General features: G+C 35.6%; 1 protein-coding gene across 1 annotated transcript; it reads left to right on the top strand.

Annotated features, from left to right (window-relative positions):
• The first annotated feature begins 1,967 nt into the window (after positions 1–1,967).
• Positions 1,968–11,970, top strand: LOC107566232 (specifically androgen-regulated gene protein-like). The gene is made up of 4 exons (XM_016251618.1): positions 1,968–2,054; positions 7,842–8,017; positions 9,342–9,528; positions 9,607–11,970. The coding sequence occupies exons 2-4, from the start codon at positions 7,913–7,915 to the stop codon at positions 11,121–11,123; spliced, it is 1,809 nt and encodes a 602-aa protein (XP_016107104.1). The 5' UTR covers positions 1,968–2,054; positions 7,842–7,912; the 3' UTR covers positions 11,124–11,970.
• The last annotated feature ends 5,150 nt before the right edge of the window (positions 11,971–17,120 follow it).

The raw sequence follows: 17,120 nt of genomic DNA, 5'->3' as shown, positions 1-17,120 counted from the left end.
TTCTGATTGGCTGTCAATGTTTTTTTTATCGTTCATCAACTGAAAAAAAAAGTGATTCTACCAATATCGTTCCTCTGAATCGTTATTCTTATAGCTGTGGCATGAACACCCCTATTCTCATAGAATATGAATGATAACAGCTGGGCGTAGGTTTGATTTGGACGTTGCTGGGGACATTTGACCCCAGTTTCATGTCATCTAAAGTCTTTATTTGAAAAACACATGGTTAATATAGTTAAACAGTGGTATTTGTAGTAACACTGTGGCTATACAAATGGTAAAAACATGGTAACTAGCCTACACTTTTACTATAGGCTATAAAACTGGTTTATTTTTGTATGTGTAGCCTGTACTTTCTTTTTTTCTTTGTTTTGTTTTTAAAACGTGCTTTTTAACTTTATATACTGTCTTGATTTGATGTTTTGTACTGTTTAATAAAAAAGAAAAAAGAATCAGAATAAAACATTTGTGAAATGCTCTCCTAAGTCCCCATCTGAATAATGATTCACGATGCCGCTACGAAGTCCCGATCTAAAATAAATAAATTCTGATCTAAATAAAATTATTTGCGATCCACTCTCAGAAGTATGGATCTGAATAATGATTCGCGAACGTCATTTCAGATTGGGACTTCAGAGTGCTTATCACGTTTTGAAGTCCAGATCTGAATCATGGTTCGCGATACGCAATCCGATTAGAGTGCTTCGAAAAAGTGAATCATTTTGCGACGTGGTTTAAAGGGGTCATATGATGCGATTTAAATTTGTCCTTTCTCTTTGGAGTGTTACAAGCGCTTGGTGCATAAAGAAGATCTGTAAAGTTGCAAAGACTAAAGTCTCAAATAAAACTACCTAAAACATCTCGTTCTAACACGCCCCCACATGTCTACATCACGATGTGGGAAGATTTGCATATGGTGAGGGGCGTAACATTTCTGTCTCACGCTTGAGGTATTCGGCCAATCACAACGCACTGGATAGCTGGCCAATCACAGCACACCTCGCTTTTCAGACCGATGAGCTTTGTAAAAATCGACGTGTTTCAGAAAGGCGGGGCATAGAGGAGAAACAATAATGTACAGTATGTGGAAAATAATGTGTTTTTTGAACCTTAAACCGCACAAACACATTTCATTACACCAAATACACAAAATAATGTTCTTTTTAGCAGCATCATATGACCCCTTTAAGTGAATTGGTTTGTCTGTTCCTGTTGAACATTCAGGTTAGGTAACCGGTTTACTGCTAACTAGTGAAACACTCTTGTATGACGAGCTGCACCTCAAAATACATGTTAGATGTTCTGGTGACGGTTCAATAGGAAATAAGTTGAAAGCATCCAGTCATCATACCATAAAAGTTCATGTTAAATGTATAAGTATTGTACATTTTTTTTGAAAAAAATTACTTTTGTGTCTATTTTGTATTAGGCTGTATAGAGTGATAGTGTACAAAGAGCAAACGGGAGACGCATATGAAAACAAAACACAGATAGCTATCGTTCTTGGTGTGAACGGGCCTTTACCTGCTTTCCTTGTTAAGGTGAAACTTAAGATTTATACAATTACTTTTCATGTTTTTATATCATCCAGTGGAAGTTTTGTTTAGAAAAGACGGTTTCTCCTTTATTGTAAATTCAAAATGCTAAATATAATATAATATAATACGATCACTTTAGGATTAGATACGTTTTATTTTATTTTTGCTATGATAGCTGGACGTCAGTAGTTGAAATAAACATGAAACGTGATGAGGTTATGTGACAACAATGTATGTTTAATATTGTGGCATTCTGCATATTTCATACAGTATTACATACAGTTATATAGGCCCACATAGGCTACTATATGTCTGTGCAGTAAGGTCATATTTCATTCTGAACTGCAGTGTTTAATCTGTTGATTACAGGCGTTCAGCCAATCAGAAGCGGGCCTGTGTGTAACGCACGCTCTGATTGGCTGAGAGCGGTGCGCAGGTGAAGATACTCACGAGCTCTGTGTTGTAGTTTAGGGCTGAGAGTCACGCAGGTGAGCGACTGCAATTCCTGACGGACAGGTAATACTTTATCTGCCTTTTGATGGATCTTTAACGCGATTTTCAGACTTTTGTAACGACATGCTGTTTCATACGCGTTAATAATCATATAATAAGGCTGAAATCTTAAAGTAAGCAGACTATTGTAGCGTAAATGTAGGCAGCAGGTTACCTGTACAGTATGTCAATAGTAGTTTTTCATTTTTTTACTCATTAAACTAACTTAGTAGTTTGTGTGATAGATGTTAAATCCCCGTTCACATACCCTTTAAAGACTGTTATTTTGTGCATTGTGTGTTCGTTACTTTTCATAATTAAATGTAGTTAGAATTTAACATTTTGATTTAATATTGTGGTTTAAAATATCATTTGGGTTTTCTTGAAAACCAGCAGCTTTATTCATGATTCAAAAGCCATTTGCCCAGTGTATATTCAAATATTGTTTACAAATTGCTATTGAAATTGCTACTAAATAATTGATTTGCAAGAGATTATACTGCAAAAACGCACCTTTTGCTGGAAAACAATTACATGCGGTGCAAAACATTGTTCTTGGATTATCAGAAGTCATTTTTGTGACACGTTTAATTCGTTTGATGAAGCCGAAGGCATGTTTTTTTTTGTGGTTTTATTTAGTGTTCAGTGCACTTGACACCTACACAGCCAAGGGCTGGTCATAAATCTTTCCTGGGCGAAGTGTTCATACATGGGTGTTGTGTATGAATGATTTATAGAGTATATTGAATATTCAAACAGAGAGGTTTGCTGCTTTAATGTGTACTCTGCAGGTGGATGTGGACTATGTGTGTTTATTCTCGGTAAATGATTTGCCAGGAGCAGCAGATGACTGGTCTTCATGTCACAGGCCAAATATTCCAAATTTTTGTCACATTATGCTTGATGAAGTTTGTGTAAAGAGTGCTGTTGTCTGTGACAATGGTCAATTATGGTCAGCATCATTACACTAAAATAAACCAGCACAGAATGCTGCTATTGTCCAATCCAAATAGCTTATTCCAGAGAGCAGTGTAATATAAAGTTATCAAATATTTTCCTTACGCCTTGAATATTCTGAATGCACGTTCATCTTTTTCAAACATGTTTATTGTGGTTGCAAAGTAGTTCTTCCAAGTATCATGATCATTGTTTTTAAATAATGACCAAAAATTAAATCAGAAATTAATAAAAAATATCAAGTTAAAAGTTGTTTTGCCTTATCATTGGCCTTTAATCAATTTCACATTCTCTGGCATATTTTTGAATAAATAAATGTAAACAAATGCTGAAATTTGGTGGTTCTACTTAATACATAAAACACAAAAATATTCAGTAAAATGGTTTTACTTGCGTAATTGAAATGAGGGTTATTATATAGTTAACTAAATCCATAAAACAATTTTTGCTACTTGAAATAAATCAACTTTAATCCAAATAAAAAAAAGTTACATTTACTTTAATTCATTTCATTACCAAAGCAATATTTCTCATTTTCATTTTTTTATATTGATATGCTAAAATAACTCAAACTGACACTAAAATAAAATAAATGTATTACTTACTACATATACATGTTAAATAAAACGGAAAGAACGGACAAAAACAACTAAATCTTTAACTAAAACGAAAAAAAAAAATACTAATTCAAAATTATACTAAAATAACCCTGATTGAAATTCTTTAATTTTAATTGACATTGTAATTATATACTGAAAACAAACAAACAAAAAATCCTAAAACATTAAAGAAATATTATATAAAATAGTTTGAATGATTGTTCATTTTATGTTATCATTGAACTTTCATCAGTTTCACATTCTCTGTCGTATCTCGTCCAGTTCGAATGCTGAACTTGTTTTTTACGACTATCATATCTCAAACTTTCAGTTAAATTAAACAAAAGCAGATATCTGGTGGCTTCACTTCGACATTGATGTCCTGGTTATTGTTCTAGGTCTGTTTTAAGCCGCCGCTCCCTCAAATAAACCGAGACATTCACTTTATGAAAACAATAGCATGTGTGGGCTCAGGAGCAAAAGCAACGATACGCCGCAGAACCTGATTACTTCATGCTATTTCAAAGCTTCATTGAGCTCAGGTGCACATCAGCCCGATCCGATTTCACCTGTTTGCATTCTAGTCATAGTCTAAGACAAACCATCCTGAAGCTAAACGGCGAAGTGATTTTGGTAATACTGAATGAATCCAGCGAGCAGCAGGAATTTGCTGCAGATCCATCAGGCGCAGTGGCATTCCTGAGCAAACGCAGCTTTTCTAGGTGTTGTCGGAAGCCCTCGCCCTCTTTGTTGCGTTGTTTCTCTCACAGAGTCACGGAGAGGTGTGTGTTTGTAAGCACAGCGCCTGAAATATGCTGAATGACTTAAACTTTGGCGCTAACAATGGCTGGCATTCACACTTGTTCACATTTCTCCAGGCGCTGCTGTCGTCTGTGTTTTTTCAGACTCCCGATATGTTCATTTTGTTCTTGCATGTGGGCTCTGTTTCAAAACCCAGTGATCACTTTTGCTTTGTAGATCGACTAGGGGGGTGTTCACATATTCTTACCATTTAAAAGTTTGGGGTTAGTAAGATTTTCCTTTTTTAAAAGAAGGCAATTAATACTTTTATTCAGCATGGACACGTTAAATTGTAACGGAGCATGCTGCACAACTTCTTGTCCAGGCCCTTGTCATCTCTAGGCTGGACTACTGCAATGCTCTTCTGGCTGGACTTCCATCAAGCACAATCAAACCTCTACAAATGATTCAGAATGCAGCGGCATGACTGGTCTTCAATGAGCCCAAAAGAGCCCATGTTACACCTCTCTTTATCTCCCTGCACTGGCTACCGGTTGTGGCTCGAATCAAGTTCAAGACATTGATGCTTGCATATAGAACAGCCACAGGCTCAGCACCCGCCTACTTCCATTCACTACTACGATTTTACATCCCCTTCAGAAGTCTGAGATCCGCTAGTGAGCGACGCCTCGTGGTACCATCACAGAGAGGCTCAAAATCACTTTCCAGAACATTCTCGTTCACCACTCCTGGCTGGTGGAACGATCTTCCCACCCCTATCCGGAATGCTGAATCCCTGACAATTTCAAGCGACAGCTGAAAACGCATCTCTTTCAAAGCTACTTGACTTCATCATCATAAAAAAAACATAAATTCTCTTTATTTATTCCTTCTCTTTCTAGCTTGTACTTATTTGAACAATGTCTAAGAACTTGGTATTACAAGCACTTCCTGTGTCTGTTTGCCTCTTTAAGAAGAATCGCTTTATGTATCCCCCAATTGTAAGTCGCTTTGGATAAAAGCGTCTGCTAAATGACTAACTGTAAATGTAAATTGATCAAAATGGGCATTTATGATGATTTATTTATGATTATGATTTCTGTTTCAAATAAATGAAGCAGCATAAATTTTTCTCAGCATTGATAATATTTAGAAATGTTTCTTGAGCAGCAAATCAGCATATTAGTATGATTTCTGAAGATCATGTGACACTGAACACTGGAGTAATGATGCTGAAAATTCAGCTGCGCGTCACAGAAATAAATTACATTTTACAATATATTCAAATAGAAAAGTTATTTTACATTGTAAAAATATTTCAGCATAGTTTTTACTGCATTTTTGATTAAATAAATGCAGCCTTGGTGAGCAGAAGAGAATTTTTTTTTAAATACAAAAAAATGTATTGTATTTTTATTAATGGTCTTTGTAAATGTTCAATAGACAAATGTGCTTGAATGCTGTAATGCATTATGCTTTAAAAAAAACTTAGATATACTTAATTCATTCAATACTAAAAACATTTAAACAGAAATATTACATAAAATAATTCATAACTAATTAAAAATACTGTAACCCAAATGCAGTCATGTAGTATGTATTTTGTTATGTAATTATTTTTCAAATTTGTGTCATGTAGTATATATTTTTACGTAATTATTTTTAAATATTCTTTTAAATTGATTGATTGAAGGTGTTATTTATGATGTATTTTTAGATTGTCATTCTTTTTAACTAAATTTAAAAATGGTTGGTTGATTGAAATTGCTAAATTGTATGTATATCCATCTTTTTTTCATCAAGATCTTTGCAATGAATTCTGGGATTGCCTTCTCCACAAAATAAATGCACAATTCTGCTTTAGAATCCGTCCAAGGCATCTAAGAAGGCAGCATAATCTTGCTGACTAACTTTCATAAAAGTATTGACTTCAGAAGTGCATCTGTGATTCCCTAAAATGCTTCTAGGTTTCAGTGGTGTTTATTTCACCCATAGATCCTATTCAGCTTAAGATTTCACCTTCAGCAGTTTCATTCCCAAATCAAACGCTCTTCATTAATAATCTGGGCACATTGTGTTCTCTGGGCGTAGGCTTTGAGCTCTTTCATTTGGTGTGCTTTTATTTTGATTTGCTAGGTGTGTCAGACATGCTTATATTCTTTCACGTCATGCTGAACTTGTGTAAAGGGTAGACATTCATTGATGAACTAATCGATTTGCAGCCTGTGCAAACCAACATTTTGCATGCACAAAGTGCAAATCATTGTCAGGGTCACCAAAAATGGGTAACGGGTCTGTCCTGATGGGTCATCGCCAGCAGGGACAAACAATGCTGCAAATACCCGAATGCAGCTAATCATACATGGTTAACAGAGCAAAGAAATAGGCTTCCCACGTCTGATCCCAAAAGCTGTGTGTATTTTGCGATAAATAAATCTGTTATTCAGTAGAATCTATTCAATTTATATAGATACAAACCAGGGTTATTATAGTTAACTAAAAAGAAAAATAAATATTAAAACTTTTTATTAATTTTTAAATAAAATAATATTTTGTTCGTCAGTAAACAAAATAAAATACATTTACTGAATTATTTTATAATTTTATTTCAGCTAGGCAACATTTCTTATTTTCATTTAGTTTAATTTGATATATAAATAACTGAAATAAAAATATGTACATTAAAAAGCAATTAAAAAAAACAAATATTGTAATGTAAACTAATAAAAAAAACTCAGTAATGCTTCAAATTCATTCAATACTTAAAACAAATAAACAAAAAAAAATCTTAATTAAAAATACTTTAACCCAATATTTGTGCTATGTATTTGTTATGTAATGTAAATTTTATTTATTTTAATTTTTTGGTTAAAGTTGAATGATTGGAAGTCATTGTATTTGATATATAAATAACTAAAACTGAATAAAAAAAATTATATGGACATTTAAAAAAAGAAATAAATGAATACTGTAATAAGGTTAAAAACTCAGATATACTTAAAATTCACTCAGTAAATGAATATTGTAATAATGTAAACTAATAAAAATTACACCAAAAAAACACAACAAAATTACTAAAGCTTTAAAATTAAAATGTAAAATTTTAAAATAAAACCAATTCAAAATATTAATAACTATAATAGCATCTCAATGATACTGATGCAAACTTGCTTAGGTTCATCTCCAAAAACCATGAACAAAACTACACAAAATGAACCCATATTTGACCCAGACTGCTATAAGAGTCAGTTTGTTGGCTTCTGAGTCGGTGCTAAACTCATATCTCATACATATCTCTACAGTGTGGCGTCAACAGTGTGACTTCGGTCATTCTTACTAAGATGATTGTGATATATAACAAAGAGTGAAAAATGTAAGGGGGTCTGAATACTTTCCGTACCCATTGTATATAATATAAATGTTTTATTATATTCATAGATTTATATATTTGTATTATTGTTGTTGCTGCTTAATCTGGTTATTTATGTTTATATACTGTATTTTTTTTTTATAGGTCCTCTATTTTCCATCATTAAATAAGCTCCTTAAAGACCTGCACCAGTAACTGAACTCCTCCAATGTGCAATGCCAAATAGTGGCACCTGGCCCGGGGTCGTTTCCATTGAATCTGTGTCTGGGATGGACAGTGCAGGGAGCTGTGATAGTGTGCTCAGCATCAACTCTGGATTTGTGAGTGACGCCATTCATTCATTTCCCAGAACATTAAAGGAACCGTGCACCCAAAACAAACACTGATTCACCATCATGCAATTCCAAACCTGCTATTGCGGTTATTTTTTCCATGGAACATTGGGAAATCTTTATGAAGATCTTTCCCATGCAAAGACAGTTCATAGCCATCCTATCTGTTAAGCTACAAAAACACTAGAAAAGGTATCATAAAAATACTCCATTGGGTTTGGGCTTGATGCAAGATTAAGTAAAATTTTCACTTTTGGGTGAACCATTGCTTTATCCAACATTTGATTTTTCAAACATGAGGAAATGTCTCTTCTCTTTATGGGGCTGAAAAGTTGCTTTTTAATTAGTACTGCTTAAAAGAGGAACAAGGAAACATGGTTTATCTTATATAAAACTTACCTTATATAAAAAATACATCATAACACTTTCAATCAATCAACTTTTTTTTATTGATTTTTTAATTAAAAATTATGGAGCATTTTACTTAATGTTTGTTGGAATGTTTTCTTTTTTATTATTGAGTGAATTTTAAGTACCGTATTGTCCCGAATATAAGACAGTTTTTTTTCTTGGAAATCCAAATGAAAAAACGCGGTCGTCTTATATTCAGGGTCTAGACTTTGACATGTCAATAATACACCCACAACAATACGTGGTGCCAAATACGCATAAAACAAGTGTGGCATGAAATACATAATGTAATGCGTGTTGTAAATATCGTGAGTAAAAACAAAAGAAAAAGAAAACCTTACAGCTGCATGAGTCGTGATTGTCACGTTAGCCTGATGGGACCAAACTCTACATCTACTGTTAATAAGATTTTGGTAGGCTACTATTAGATGGATAGCCTAAATGTCCTAATTCAGATGGGCTACCTGTTTTTTTTTTTTTTATGGTGTATATTTTTTAAATGTGATTGTTGGTACATTTGACCAGTTTATACCATACTTTCAAAACAAAAATTAAAATAGGAAAAATATGCAATATGAAAATAATTTAAGACAATGTGTTTTACTGAGAAAGAACAAGATTTGGTTTTTAAAAAGCCTTTTTCCAAAAGGTACATCTGGAAAAAGGGGGGTCGTCTTATATTCGGGCCAATATGGTATATCAATGTTTTTTTAAAGCACAATGCATTACAATATTCAAGAAAATTTGTATAATGAATGTTTACAAATACCAATGATAAAATTACACTAGATTTTTTGTATTTTTGAAAAAAGTATTAAAAGTATTTTATCAGTTTAATTCAACTTTGCTGAATAAAAGTATCAATTTATAAAAATAAAAAAAAAACACTTTTGTTTGATAGAGTGATGACAGTCTGGAGCACCTTTCCACTGAGGAGAGAGCCTGTCTCATGTTCCTGGAGGAGACCATTGAGTCTCTGGAGGTAGAAGATGACAGCGGTTTGTCTAACGACGAGCCTGATCGCCCATCTAATGGCCCGAAAGGAAAAACTGCTCCGCGAACGTCCATCTACCAGAACAGATCTGAGGGTAAGCAGTAACAGAATACATGAAAGTACCTTTAAAAATGGTCTGTTTGAGTAATGGCTCATAAATGTTCTCCTTCAGAGCTATCAGCTCATGAGGATCCAAACAAAGTGATTGGAAGAGATCGTAAACCATCTCAGAAGTACCTTGTACCAACTCCATTACTCCTTGCCAGTGGGAATGCCAAGATAGTCAGCAAACCAATGGAAACATCTCCCAAAGAAACACCTGTGGCTTTTATTGATGCACCTGATGGGTTTAGATCAAGCCCTGACCTTCGACAACCTAGACGGACAGTTCCAGAAGAAGCTACTTCAAAAGTAGCAACTTCCAAAAAAAGCACTGGACAATCAATTGATGTGGTGGACTTGCCACCTTCATTCATACCCAAACCTCCAGTTCAAACAAGTTTACCAAGTGACTCGAAAGCCAAAGATGGTGCACCTAAGAGTTTGGATGTCAAGTCTCAGCCGAAGCAGGAGAAAGTTTCCTCCGAGGTGCCGCTGGAATTCATTCCTCCACCTTCAGACTTCATGGATATACCAGCGGAGAAGATAAGCCTCGCTCATTCGCCACCACCTCCGGTTTACGACGAGCCACCAGAATGGATTCCCGAACTCCCCAAAATGGAGCCTGGTGGATCCATCAAGCCAACGGAGATGACCAAATCAGACCCAGAATGCACATCAAGTGAACCATTATCCCACAATGTGATTGAAAATCTACACAAGAATGCCTCCTTGAAGAAAGCACCTCACTTGACGCCATTAATGGTTGTGCAACAGTCGGCGGCGGACAAACCGATTACGCCTTCGCCGTCTTCAGAACACAGTCCTGCTGCGCCGAAAGAGTACAGCGATCCCAAAAGCCCACCGGCTGTGGCGCCCAAACCCAAGAAGCTCCCATCGAATATCATCCTCAAAACACACAAAGACCAGGGCACCACGCATTCGTTACTCCCTCAAACCGAACGTGCTCAGATGGATCCTCAGAAAATCCGAATGGAGGCTTTGAAAAAATTAGGCCTGCTGAAGAACGAAGAGATTGAAACAGGCCACGGCGTGTCTCCTTCTCATTCGCCAACGTTCAAAGCTAGAACTCGTCCTCAGTCATTTTGTAACCCAACAGATCCCATTCAGGATCTCTCCAGACTTTCCGAAAGCCCCGTACCAGATGACGTGCATCTACTGGCAGACACACTAAAGCACCAAGATGAAAAAAGGAGGGAAGATTCACTGAAAAACCAACTGACAAGATCCTACGAGATCAAAACGGCATCCCTGGAGCGCACAAGATCTCGAACTGCTGCTGACCCGGCGCCACAGACGACAAACCCTGAAAGGACCCAAGTTGAGTTGTCTCCAGGTCAGTTACGAAAGAGCAGAGCTCGACCTCCTTCTGCAGGGAGCGCAAAGGACTTTGGCATTGGCCATCAGGTTGAAGATTCAACCAAATCGCTCCAAGCTGCTTCAGTTCAGCCAGGAAACGATGGGCAAAAGTTGCCTCGCTCCGGAATAAGCGTGATGATCTCTCCGCACGGTAAAAATGGCGAGAACCGAAGGGAAGCCTTGAAGAAACTGGGATTACTGAGGGACTAATGGATGGTGCTACTGGCCTTTCAATTTATTCTGGGACATTAGCATTGAAAGGACACACGCTGATGATATGGACTTTGACATCGTTTGTGATGCTTGTGGTTTCGTCTTGGTGGTCGATTTGCATCTTTAGGTACCTGCTTAAGTAATTGACACAATGTGATCTATGCACTGTCTTCTCAATTGTTTTGGTAAGGCTACATCCACATGAATCCAGATCAGTTTGAAAACAGCATTTTCTGCTCTTTTATCGTCATAACTCACTGAGGCAGTATTGGGGGTAACGCAGTACAAGTAACTCAAGTTAGGTAATCGGATTACTTTTTTCATGTAAGTAGTAAAGTAACAAATTGTAACAAAGTTACTTTGATTTCCCGTTTATTCACTGATACCTCTCCTGTCTCCAAGTTGAGAGAAATTGGGAGCAAGTTGCTGAGGCACTTTCTTCAGCCTGAGGCTTATTCATTTCACTTTTGGTGTGAAAAAGGCCCTTACAGTTCACAAAAATAACTAATGCATTAATGTATTACTTTCAATAAAAAGTACCTACATAATGCAATTAGTTACTATTTTATGGCGTAATGCCATATTGTAATGCATTACATTTAAAAGTAACTTTCCCCAACACTGCTGAGATGATACAATGAAGTTATCATGCTATTCTTCTGGAACGATCATTTATTAGCAAAATATCCCACCACTCGCTTATTTTATCTTGCTTTACACTTTCATAGTGTTGCAGTATAGTACCATGGTATTTTAACTGCGTCACATGATTATAAAATATGCATCCTCGTTTTTGAATCCCTGATCATAAATGGCTTTTTCAGCTTTCTCCACTTAAAATGTTTTACCCATATGGAAATATATATATATATATATATATATATATATATATATTTAATATTTCAAAAATTGACAAAAATATATGATAAAATGTTTTAAAATATACTTGTTCATATATATTTTTCCAATATATTTTTGGCCATTTTTTGTCAATATATTTTAATATAAAATACTGTGGTAGATGGGAAATGTATTTTCTTGCCCCTAAAATAAATGTTGAGTTATTTTGGTATATTTAGAAAACAAATTTTGCCATATGGGTAACAAAGCTCTGTTTTTGCTGGACCAATAAGTTTTTTCAGTGTTGATTTGAAGATGTTTTCAAAGTGATCCCAATAAAGTAGACATAGCCCAAGAAAAGAAAATGTAAATGGATCATATTTTTCCATGTCATTTAGATAATTATGGTTTCCAGATCACTTTCACTTTTTGCGTAATGTAAATATAGTTGCAGTATTTTCCTCAGGAAAAAAAAATGGAAACAAGTGAATATTTTGTTAGCTTATTATAGATTCTGAATATGTTGGCTCAAATCTCATCTCATTTCTGGAGTAGCTATATATTACTTTATTAAAAAGTGCGTTTCCACGATTTTAACAACTTCTTATTGTTGTTCTTGTAAAATAACATGCTCTGCAGAAATATTAACACATGCCTGTAAATAAATTCATATATTTATGAGGGATTCTTAATAAAGATTTGGACTACACTGAGGAGTTCAAGCATCTAGATTTAGAGTTCTGCGAATATGATTCACATTAAATTGACGTTAGCGATTGGAAAATAGGATCTTGTTTGAATCCGTGAATCATTTCGAGTCAGATTTCGTTGTCCTCGTCTCTGACGCACAAATAGCGATCCATGTTTTTCTTGTCAACAGAGTCTTGCTGAGGTAACATTCTGAGAGTTCCTTTCATAACATCAGCTGCTTCTATCAGACGAAGCGGGAACTCGTCCAGCCTGATCCGAAGCAGCAGGGGCTGTGGGATCTGGGGTTAATGACCTGCTTTTCTTTGTCAGCAACCATTTGAGCCTGAAGTGAGCTGGGCTGATCAACTTTTCAGCTCATTTACCTGCTTCTGCAAGCGTAAGAATATCATTTGAACAGGTGCAGGAGTTTTGTATGCCTTTTGGCTTACAAAATATCATAATTAGATAATTAGCTACAATAACACAGTCGTTCTTGAGAAGTGGGACAAAACAGGGTGCGAAATTGAAAAAATAAAACCTTGTACTCAGACAAATGAATCTACATGTATGTATCTTATATGTATACTAAGCTACTGAGCTATGCTTTGATACAACCTTCCAACTTTTCTCTTTTTTTTAACAAAATGTGCTTTTTTACACCTTGGACTGTGTAAAAAAATTTCAGCTTTATCTTTAACAGCATTCAAGATGTTTTTAACATTTCAAAACACATTCTCGTGTTAGCAGACAGATAACACGTTCATATGTGACCAACAATTCCACAACAAATATAAAATATAATGAAATATTATCAAAATATTCAACTGATGGAGGTGACAGAACTGACGGAGTTGACTGAATTTGTAGTCATTTTCGCTATCAAATACATTGACTCAGTCAATTACTGTATTAAAACAATCAGTGAGTATGTTATTGTTTATAAAGCTTTTATTCAAAAGTCACATTGAAGTATTTTGATATATCATTGGAACACAAAATCTTATGGTGGTGACATCTGACGGTGTTGACAAATTTGGCATTTCTTTCACAAAACCGAGTTCATGTAGTAGCCATTTGATTTGTTTCTGTTGAGATGCCAATGGAACCTGCTTCAGGAGAATAAAATTATCTAAATATTTCAAATAATTTCCTCAGAAATTGGAAGATGGTGTTGACACATCATGGCTGTGACAAAGGAAATATTAACATTAGGATTTAAAATATTCTAAAACTATAAAACTTAGCAGAGCCTGTCTGACACTGATGTACTCTGCAGAGGTGAACTGTGGCGAGGGGGTCCTTTAGAGTGACCGCTGCCCCTCATATTCCCAGATTTTATTCAATTTTATTGAATGTCTGACGGTGTTGACAAAAAGTGGGGACGCAACTTTAAAATCATATTAAACATGCATGTGTCATTAAAAAACAACCTTGCTTTGATGGGAGATATTATTAAATGTTGCTTTTGATAAAACATGCTCCTGTTCATCATTAAAAAAAACATTTGTATCCATTTTATTGCATATGAATGCTTGAACCCTTCTCTGTGGACACACTGTTTTAGACGTAGTGAGAGGACATTAAGAAACATAGATTTGGTATAATAATGAGAAAATTTAATTTAAATACATTTTATTATTAATCCCTCATGACATTTAAAATTTCAAATATTTTTTAGTTTTAAACCTAATAGCAGTTACCCTTGCTGGACCTGTTTTGTCCCACGTCTCAAGAATGATTGAGCTAAGAGCGATCAACAAATACTCAGAACAATACAACGGATACAAAAGATTTAAAACACTAAGGAACAAATGATAAAAGTTTAGTCATCAGAAGTTATGTCAGGCTCTGGAATGACTTGGCCGTGCCTTTGAGAGTGAGAGTGAGCACTGATAAAAACATACCTGAGATGTTTTGTGTTTTAACTAACCCGTGAGACTAGATCTACTAGTGATGCTTTCATTGCTCATTAATTCACTCAGAGTTTTGATCATTTAGCACAAGTCTTTATATGATCATAGACGGCCATTAAAAAAAAAAAGCTTTGACAACTTTTCTGAAAATAGTCTTGGTTACATAGTAAACATACTGTACATGAGTGTAGTATCTTAAACCTATGACGCCCTCTAGTGGAAATCTTTATTAAAATATCCATGTGCACAAAAAATGTGGCTACTTGTTCAATCTTCTTAAATGAACAAAAGCAACACAGTTCTTATACTTTTTGAAACTTGTCAAATATCAATTAATTTACGTTAATGTTTTGTGTCCGAACTAAGTATTTCTAGTTCCCTGTATGCTTTGCACGGGACTTGATCATCAGCATAAATGTCAAAATTACGTTTTTGAGTAAACAAAGACATGTTAGACTTTAATATTCAGTTTTGTTGTTGGCTTAGAAAACTTTATGTTGGTGTTTTTATGAAAAACTAACATTTGGAGCTTTAATCAATGAATAATATCTGTGGTACACGTGATATGTCACTACTCATATCACAGAAAATATTATCTAAAAAGTTATGTTGTATTTAGCTTGCTAAGATGCTAAGCTATTAATTACAGTAAGTAAAAATAGTTTGAGATGATCATTTTATTGAGTTTAATTCAGTTAGGACACAGCTGAAGTGTATTCCAGGACACAAAAAAAGTTAACAAAATAATGATCTTTAAAATAGCATCGTATGACCCCTTTAATATGACAGTGGTATCAACACACAGTAGGCCGCAGACCCTGCGGAGAATGTAAATCAGTGTAAATCACCATAGCGCTGTTGTATAGACAGGGATGATAACCAAAGTTTGCAGGTTCAAACCCCCCAAAGATTGGTTTGGGAGCTATCATCATTGTGCCCTTGAGCGGGACATCTCAGGTTACTCCAGGGGAATCGTCCTCACAAAGTGAACTGTAAGTCACTTCAGATAAAAGCCTCAGCTAAATGAGTAAGCAGTAATTAAAGAGCCGCAGGAGGTCCAGATGGTCAGTTTCTAGGGGTCAGAGCTGTTTGCGGTCTCTTTAATGATGAAGGGAGAGCAGCATGTTTTTTGGGGATCTTTGGTGTTCAGTAACTACACAGCAGAACAGACCATAATCTACCTGGAGAAAGCTGTTAGCAATCCCATTCAGCTTAAAAGGAACTATATGTAGAATTCAGTTACACAAATACACAAAAGCATCTGTTCGGCTCCATACAGCCAAGGTTGCCGAGTCTGTGTGACAAAACTAGGCCAATGGCCAGTCAAAAAATGTCCCAAAGTAGCACAATGACCATATCCCAAATATCAAAACTCTAAAATACATTTACACGATAACAATAAAAAAGACCACGGTGAGCAGAGCTGAGCGGCCCAATCCACTCACTAAGTTATCAATCTGTTGGATAGAAGAGGTAAAATAGGAAAGTGAGCAAGATAAGGGTAAGTGATGCATTTTAAAAAGATTATGTTGAAATGACAGTTGCTGCATCGTGTTTTGTCGATTTAATTCAGTATTTCGTGAGCGTTTGAAGACTATATGCCAGTGTCCAAAGTTCTGTTAATCCTAAAACAGTGAGAACAGCATCTCTGTATTTACCCTATGTGTCCTCTTAAGGTGTGCATTTATTTTTTATTTTTTGTCAACAAAAAACACCATGGTTACTACCAGGGCAGTCGTGGCCTAATGGTTAGTGAGTCAAACTTATAACCTAAAGGTTGCGGGTTCAAGTCTCGGGTCCAGCAGGGATTGTCAGTGGGGGGGCTGAATGACCAGTGCTCTCTTCAATACCACGACTGAGGTGAGACCCTTGAGCAAGGCACTGAACCCCCGAGCGCTGCAGCAGTGGCTGCCCACTGCTCTGGGTGTGTGTTCACTGGTGTGTGCGTGTGTGTGTGTGCACTTGTATGGGTTAAACACAGAGCACAAATTCTGAGTATGGGTCACCATACTTGGCCACACTTCACTTTTTTTTTTTAACCACAATGAACCATAGTTTTGCTAAACTAACCATAGTTTAACCATGGTATTTGTAGTAAAACTGTAGTATACAAATGGTAGCTAATCAATATGCCCCCCCCAAAAAATAAAAGTTTACTATACATAATAAAACCGTGGTAAATTTGTATCTGTGCTGTACTTTCTTTTTTATTTGTTTTTATAACTGTAGCAACTGCCTTAATGGTTTAATGTTTTGTACTGTTTAATAAAAAAAAAAGAAGAAGATTCGCGATCCGTGCTCCGAAGTACTGATCTTTTTTTACAAGCTTCAGTCTGGATCCAGAACACCTGAGAAGAGATGATGCAACCCCTCAGAGGACCTCAGATGATGCCAACCCTGAAACAACATACACAACTACCACATTTTGCTAGAAGTTTGATTGCATCATATAATAATTGCTGTTAATAGTGTTCATCGTCTGTTTTATTACGTCTTAAATTGATTTTTCCGTACATTTCTGCCATACACTCTTAAAAATAAAGGTGCTTCA

The sequence above is a fragment of the Sinocyclocheilus grahami genome, unplaced genomic scaffold, assembly GCF_001515645.1.
Source record: "Sinocyclocheilus grahami isolate Dianchi unplaced genomic scaffold, SAMN03320097.WGS_v1.1 scaffold1061.1, whole genome shotgun sequence".
Lineage (NCBI taxonomy): Eukaryota > Metazoa > Chordata > Actinopteri > Cypriniformes > Cyprinidae > Sinocyclocheilus > Sinocyclocheilus grahami.
This window is presented reverse-complemented; position numbering and strand designations above follow the sequence as displayed.